Raw genomic sequence first — 8,420 nt, 5'->3', positions numbered from 1 at the left:
CAGCTAAACAAAGGACTTCCAAAGGCTTTCAGCAAAAACTGCTCTCACCACGGAGAACACTCTAACTCTCATAGAACGCCAAGAAATCACGGCAGCGACTCGACACTGCCTGCTGAAAATCATGCAGCTATGTACATACGTCCTGCATTTTATTTCTGTGAAAAGTTCCCTGTATATATTATGCAGGTAAAAAACAGTGATTGACTTGTTCATGTAGGTTTCAATTGTTGGTCACTTCACAAGGGCTTTCAAGGGTTAGGTACCATAAGTGATGGAAAAAAAAATATATTTAACAATGTGTGTCTTGTGTTTACGTAGCTCATACCATCGGAGTGTATTCATCAGTCTACACTAACACACGATGACTATGCCACTAGCTGCAAGAGAGCCATGCATAATTTATATATATTAAATTTAATTCGCTGAGGCATTCTTGCTAATTATATTATAACAGACAAATTTGTTACCCACAGTAGTCATATTAATTGGTAGTTCTTAACTAATGTGGGCAGTGGAGAGGCATCCTTCAGATGCATCGATAGTGCACCATGCACTCTTACGTCTTCACTTAAACCCTGAGCTGTGAGCAGGGCGACACGGCAAGGAAACAGCATTTTTGGCATTTTTCCCTGGGTATGATCTGTGTCATTCCATAGAGGGCAGTGCAGTGAGGTGAGTTTCAATGTGATCATGCTACAGTACATTCTAACAGCAGAAGACGATAGTTACCACAACTAAGTCTAACAGTACGTCTAACACCTAGTTACCATCACGGTCTGAAAAGAACGCATATCTGTCACATGCAAAGTTTCAACACGAGCACTGTCCGGCCACGACGTAAAACCAGCAACAACCTATACTAACCAATCTATACAGCTCACATACAATAACATAATATATACGAAACTGCAGTAATGACTAACTGTAGAATATTTCACGATCATCAAAACAACCATTCTCACCAGCCACCACCTTCGAGGCGCGCGGGACAAAAACAACCTATTTCTTGCCCCCCTTATCCTTTCGTTTCACAGACACACACAAACTCCGCCATCCAGCCCACCCCTCATCTCAAAAGGCATTAACAAGAGTTCTGCCATTTACCGTACACTGACATCACTTAGGAAGGGCATTCCCAACCTCAACTGCCCTCATACCCGTGAAAACCCACCTACCGCTGCTTCAAAATGGAAGCCTCCGTTCCTCTAATCTAAAGGGGTGACGCTCTGGTGCGCTGATTTGTTTTTTATGGGAAAAAAAGAAGCATCCCCAACTGCCTATAAATGGGGCCCCATCTAAAGTACTTGTACACGAGTAATCGGTGTCCCTCAGCAAGCGCCGTCTTTATCCAAGAAAATAACCCCAACCATCGACAGTCCTACCTCATAAGTTTAACTCTTACTTCCCTAACCCAGTTTAGTTGCAGGCGTCTCTGCGCCTCTTTCGTCACAACACCATCCCCCCCTCATACGTGGCACCCTCATTGTTACCCCATCCATCACGTCAGTGGCATTCAACCTTATAGTTTAATCGGCTGTAGTTTATTTGATACACCCCAGCCACCACACACCACACACCACACCCCACACACACAACCACACACCACCCAGGCCCACACACACACCACACACACACACACACACACACACACCCAGGCCCCACACACACACACACACACACACACACACACCCAGGCCCCACAACACACACAACACACACAACAAAACACACACACCCCAGGCCCCACACAGCACACAACCCAACACACACACACACCCAGGCCCCACACACACACACACACACACACGCACACACACACACCACACACCACACACCCAGGCCCACACACACACACACACACACACACACACACACAACACACACACACACACACACATCCCAGGCCCCACACACACACACACACAGCCCAGGCCCCACACACACACACACACACCCACAGCCCCACACACCACACACACACACACACACAGGCCCCACACACAACACACCACACAGGCCCCACACACACACACACACACACACACACCAGGCCCCACACAACACACACACACCCAGGCCCAACACACACACCACACACCCCAGCCCCACACACCACAACACAACAAGGCCCCACACACAGGCCCAACACACCCACACAAGCAGCCCCACAACACAGGCCCACACACACCCAAACACAAGACACAACACACACAGGCCCCACCACCACCCAACCACACACCACCCCCAGGCCACCACACACAAAACACCACAGCCCACTCCACACCACACCCCCAGGCCCCACACACACACACCACACACACCCAGCCCCACACCACACACACACACACACACACACACCCCCAGCCCCCCCCCCCCCACACACACACACCCAGGCCCCACACACACACACACACCACACACACACACACAGGCCCCACACACACAGCACACACACACCAGCCCACAACAACAACACACCACCACACCGCAGCCCACACACACACACACACACACCCCAGGCCCCACACACACACACACCAACACACACACACACGCCACACACACACACACACACCCGGCCCACACACACACACACACACACACACACGCAGGCCCCACAGCACACACACACACAACACCAGGCCCCACACACACACACACACCAGCACACACAACCACACACACACACACACACCCAGGCCCCACACACACACAACACACCACAACAAACACACACACCCAGGCCCACAAACAACCACACACACACACACCCAGCGCCACACACACACACACACACACACACACACACACACACACCACACACACACACACCCACACCAGGCCCCCCCCCCCACAACACACACACACACACACACACACACACAACACACACCCAGGCCACACAGCACACACACACACACACACACACAACACAACACACCCAGCCCCAACACACACACACACACACACCCAGACACACACACAACACACACCACCAGGCACACACACACAACACACACAACCAGGCCCCACACACACACACACACAAAGGCAACACCAACACCCAGCCCCCCCCCACCACACACACACCACCCAGGCCCCCCCCCCCACACACAACACACACACACACCCAGCCCCCCCCCCACACACACACACACCCAGGCCCCCACACACACACCCAGCCCCCCCACACACACACCCAGGCCCCCCCACACACACACACCACACACACCCAGGCCCCCCCCACACACACCCAGGCCCCCCCACACACACCCAGGCCCCCCCCACACACACCCAGGCCCCCCCCACACACACCCAGCCCCCCACACACACCCAGGCCCCCCCCACACACCCCAGGCCCCCCCCACACACCCCCAGGCCCCCCCACACACACACAACACCACACACACACACCCACACACAGGCCCCACCCACACACCCAGGGCCCACACACACCCAGGCCCCACCCACACACACCACACACCCAGGCCCCACACACACACCCCCACACACACACCCCACACACACCCAGGCCCCCCCACACACACACACACCCACACACACACACCCACACCCAGGCCCCACCCACACACCCAGGCCCCACCCACACACACACACCCAGGCCCCACCCACACACAACACCCAGGCCCACCCACACACACACACCCAGGCCCCACCCACACACACCCAGGCCCACCCCACACGCACGCACGCACGCACACACCACACACAACACACACACACACACACACACACACACAACACACACACACACACACACACACACGCCCCACACAACACACCCAGCCCACACACACACACAGCCCCCACACACACACACACACACACACAGGCCCCACAGTACTGCCCATGTAAATATATTGAATCTCCCATTGACTTGCAGGCAGTGTCCGATGTGGAGCGCGGTTGGGTGCTGGTAACCAAGGAGCAACACCGACAGCTCAAGTCTCTGCAAGAGAAGGTTTCCAAGAAAGAGGTGATGGTTTAGTCTGTTGTCCCCTGTCCGGGGCTGTGTGTGTGTCTCTCTCGCCGGGGCTGTGTGTGTGTCTCTCTCGCCGGGGCTTGTGTGTGTGTCTCTCTCGCCGGGGCTGTGTGTGTGTCTCTTCTCGCCGGGCTGTGCTGTGCTGTGTTGTTCTCTCTCGCCGGGGCTGTGTGTGTGTCTCTCTCGCCGGGGCTGTGTGTGTGTCTCTCTCGCCGGGGCTGTGTGTGTGTCTCTCTCGCCGGGGCTGTGTGTGTGTCTCTCTCGCCGGGGCTGTGTGTGTGTCTCTCTCGCCGGGCTTGTGTGTGTGTGTTCTCTCGCCGGGGCTGTGTGTGTGTGTCTGTCTGTCTCTCTCACTGGGCTGTGTGTGTCTCTCTCGCTGGGGCTGTGTGTGTGTGTGTGTGTGTCTGTCTGTCTGTCTGTCTCTCTCGCTGGGCTGTGTGTGTCTGTCTCTCTCGCCGGGGCTGTGTGTGTGTCTGTCTGTCTGTCTCTCTCGCTGGGGCTGTGTGTGTCTCTCTCGCCGGGGCTGTGTGTGTCTCTCTCACTGGGGCTGTGTGTGTGTGTGTGTGTGTGTCTGTCTGTCTGTCTCTCTCGCTGGGGCTGTGTGTGTCTGTCTCTCTCGCCGGGGCTGTGTGTGTGTGTGTCTGTCTGTTCTCTCTCGCTGGGGCTGTGTGTCTCTCCGCCGGGGCTGTGTGTGTGTCTGTCTGTCTCTCTCGCCGGGGGTGTGTGTGTCTGTCTGTCTCTCTTGCCGGGGCTGTGTGTGTGTGTCTGTCTGTCTCTCTCGCTGGGGCTGTGTGTGTCTCTCTCGCCGGGGCTGTGTGTCTCTGTCTGTCTCTCTCGCCGGGGCTGTGTGTGTGTCTGTCTGTCTCGCCGGGGCTGTGTGTGTCTGTCTCTCTCGCCGGGGCTGTGTGTGTCTGTCTGTCTGTGTGTCTCTCTCGCCGGGGCTGTTGTGTGTGTGTCTCTCTCGCCGGGGCTGTGTGTGTGTGTGTGTGTGTCTGTCTGTCTCGCTGGGGCTGGGTGTGTCTCTCTCGCCGGGGCTGTGTGTGTGTCTGTCTGTCTGTCTGTCTGTCTGTCTGTCTGTCTCGACGGGGCTGTGTGTGTGTGTGCGTGTGTCTCGCCGGGGCTGCGTGCGTGCGTCTCTCTCGCCGGGGCTGCGTGCGTGCGTCTCTCTCGCCGGGGCTGCGTGCGTGCGTCTCTCTCGCCGGGGCTGTGTGTGTGTGTCTCTCTCGCGGGCTGTGTGTGTGTGTGTGTGTCTCTCGCCGGGGCTGTGTGTGTGTGTGTTGTGTGTGTGTGTCTCTCTCTCGCCGGGGCTGTGTGTGTGTCTCTCTCGCCGGGGCTGTGTGTGTGTGTCTGTCTCTCTCGCCGGGCTGTGTGTGTGTGTGTGTGTGTCTCTCGCCGGGGCTGTGTGTGTGTGTGTCTGTCTCTCTTGCCGGGGTGTGTGTGTGTGTGTCTCTCGCCGGGGCTGTGTGTGCGTGTCTCTCTCGCCGGGGCTGTGTGTGTGTTGTCTCTCGCCGGGCTGTTGTGTGTGTGTTGTGTGTGTGTGTGTGTGTGTGTGTGTGTCTCTCGCCGGGGGCTGTGTGTGTGTGTCTCTCTCGCCGGGGCTGTGTGTGTGTGTCTCTCTCGCCGGGGCTGTGTGTGTGTGTCTCTCTCGCCGGGGCTGTGTGTGTGTGTCTCTCGCCGGGGCTGTGTGTGTGTGTGTGTGTGTGTGTCTCTCGCCGGGGCTGGTGTGTGTGTCTCTCTCGCCGGGGCTGTGTGTGTGTGTCTCTCGCCGGGGCTGTGTGTGTGTGTGTCTCTCGCCGGGGCTGTGTGTGTGTGTGTGTCTCTGTCTCTCTCGCCGGGGCTGTGTGTGTGTCTCTCTCTCGCCGGGGCTGCGTGTGTGTGTGTCTGTCTCTCTCGCCGGGGCTGTGTGTGTGTGTGTCTGTCTCTCTCGCCGGGGCTGCGTGTGTGTGTGTCTGTCTGTCTCACACACACACGCTCCCGGGTTGGTAACCATATATATTATGTTACACAGTTTATCCAGCTGGCGCAGACCCTGAAGTATTACGGATACATCAAGTTCGAGCCGTGCATCACTGATTTCCCAGAGAAGGGTTGCCATGTGATTGTCAGCGCCGGCAACAATGAGCTGAATTTCCAGGTGAAGTTGCCCAATGAGCAGATGAAAGAGGGAAGCTTCAAAGTGACGCGGATGCGATGCTGGCGAGTGACTTCCTCCGTGAGTGCCCGGCCTTCCCTGGGGCTATGGGGGTATTAGTGTGTTGTACTGGGGCAGGAAATAATGGCAAATTAATATATTTCCTATTGGATTAGATGCCTTTCAGCAATGGGAGTGGGAGTCCCAACAAGACTGATGTTCGTTTGGAACTTGCCTTCGAGTACCTGATGAGCAAGGACCGCCTGCAGTGGATCACTATCTCCAGCCCCCAGGTGAGCCTTCCTGCCCCGGGTAGGTGCCCTTCATTGGCCCAAAGCTTCCATGAGTGCAGCCTGACAGGCCACATGGCTGGTGCTTCCTTGGTGGCCAATAGTAGGTGGGGGGGGAGAGTCTTACCCATCCCCATACTCCCCCTGATAATAAGAATCTAACTGCTCTAGCCTAAACGGATTGCATTATTGGTTCACTCTGGGGGCAGGGCAAGTGTGCGCTGCCTTGGATTATGATTCGGCTTCTCTCCTTTCAGGCCATAATGATGAGTATCTGCCTCCAGTCCATGGTGGATGAACTGATGGTCAAGAAATCTGGGGGGAGCATTAAAAAGGTAAAGGTTTCCTATTCTTTTGTGCCCAGTGATTCTGAGGGGCAGGGAGGGCTCTCTGGGCCGGGGCACCCTGGGGAATGGGGCACCGCTCTCTGGGCCGGGGCACCCTGGGGAATGGGGCACCGCTCTCTCTGTGCCGGGGCACCCTGGGGAATGGGGCACCGCTCTCTCTGTGCCAGGGCACCCTGGGGAATGGGGCACCGCTCTCTGGGCCGGGGCACCCTGGGGAATGGGGCACTGCTCTCTGGGCCGGGGCACCCTGGGGAATGGGGCACCTCTCTCTGGGCCGGGGCACCCTGGGGAATGGGGCACCGCTCTCTCTGGGCCGGGGCACCCTGGGGAATGGGCACCGCTCTCTGGGCCGGGGCACCCTGGGGAATGGGGCACCGCTCTCTGGGCCGGGGCACCCTGGGGAATGGGGCACCGCTCTCTGGGCCGGGGCACCCTGGGGAATGGGGCACCTCTCTCTGGGCCGGGGCACCCTGGGGAATGGGGCACCGCTCTCTGGGCCGGGGCACCCTGGGGAATGGGGCACCTCTCTCTGGGCCGGGGCACCCTGGGGAATGGGGCACCTCTCTCTGGGCCGGGGCACCCTGGGGAATGGGGCACCGCTCTCTGGGCCGGGGCACCCTGGGGAATGGGGCACCGCTCTCTGGGCCGCGGCACCCTGGGGAATGGGGCACCGCTCTCTGTGCCGGGGCACCCTGGGGAATGGATTTGTGTGCCCTGGTACCATACCATGCAGCCCTTGCCCTTACCAGAGATGTATTGTGCTGCAGATGCTGCGGAAGCGACAGTCCTACCTGCGCCGCTCAGACAGTCAGCAAGCTGTGAAGTCTCCGCCCCTGCTGGTGAGCAAGCGAATCGTTCTTTTCGGGTCCCATTATAATTACAAATATTACTGGGGTGCTGCTGTGTTGGTTCCTACAGCTCCCAGCTCTCTCATCTCCCCCTGCGGGCCCCCATGGGACTCTAACCCTGAATCCCTGCCATAAAGCAAGACAGTGCTGCTGTTAGTGGCAGAAAGGAAGCAGTCACTTGGCACACCTCTCATTTCTCCTCCTCTCCCCACAGGATTCGCCGGACTCCAGCCGAGAGCCCATAGTCAAGTTGTCGGTGAGTGACGGTGCATTAAATGCCCCTATGTTTTGCCCCTTCTATTGGTCTGATACTGATTTCTGCCCCTCTCCCCCCCCCTGCACAGAGTAAGCTCAGCTCCGTCAGCCTTCGGGGGATCAGCACTTCCAGCTCCACCGGCGACATGAGCGCCGACGACTTCCATGGCAACTACGCCTTCGAGGGCATCGGGGATGATGATTTGTGAGCGGGCAGAATGCCACGGGGCACAAGATACCAGCACTGGGGAACCATTCTGTCCCTCTAATGAAATATGTCTGACCCAATGGGGGGGCGGGGCTGTTAGGTCAGTGGGAGGGGCCCCAGCACGGCCCTCAGTGCCTGTTTTTGCTGCAGTATTTTAGGGAGCGCCTGGCCTCCACGCTCCGCGTTCCTCTGCGCTTGCACTTATACCCCGAGCCATTTGCACAGAATGGAGGCAGCAATGTGTCGGAATCTGTTGCTAAATCACCCCCCTCCAATGATATCAGCCCCTCCCGGTATTTCATTAGACATCCGTGCATTTCAAGGAGGCAACTTTTGGG

The 8,420-nt window shown here is 57.6% G+C and overlaps 1 protein-coding gene across 1 annotated transcript in view; it reads left to right on the top strand.

Moving 5' to 3' along the window:
• snx17 (sorting nexin 17) overlaps positions 1 to 8,420 on the top strand; it is a gene marked incomplete in the record, with an annotated part of 22,027 nt that overhangs the window by 11,779 nt on the left and 1,828 nt on the right. Inside the window, 5 exon segments of the mRNA NM_213708.1 lie at positions 3,902 to 3,997; positions 6,012 to 6,215; positions 6,311 to 6,427; positions 6,682 to 6,759; positions 7,834 to 7,875. Of these exon segments, the coding sequence (NP_998873.1) occupies positions 3,902 to 3,997; positions 6,012 to 6,215; positions 6,311 to 6,427; positions 6,682 to 6,759; positions 7,834 to 7,875 (537 nt within the window).

Source organism: Xenopus tropicalis, chromosome 5 (genome assembly GCF_000004195.4).
Source record: "Xenopus tropicalis strain Nigerian chromosome 5, UCB_Xtro_10.0, whole genome shotgun sequence".
In the NCBI taxonomy this organism is placed as follows: domain Eukaryota; kingdom Metazoa; phylum Chordata; class Amphibia; order Anura; family Pipidae; genus Xenopus; species Xenopus tropicalis.
The sequence above is the reverse complement of the archived record's forward strand: the minus strand, read 5'-3'. Positions and strand labels throughout refer to the sequence as shown.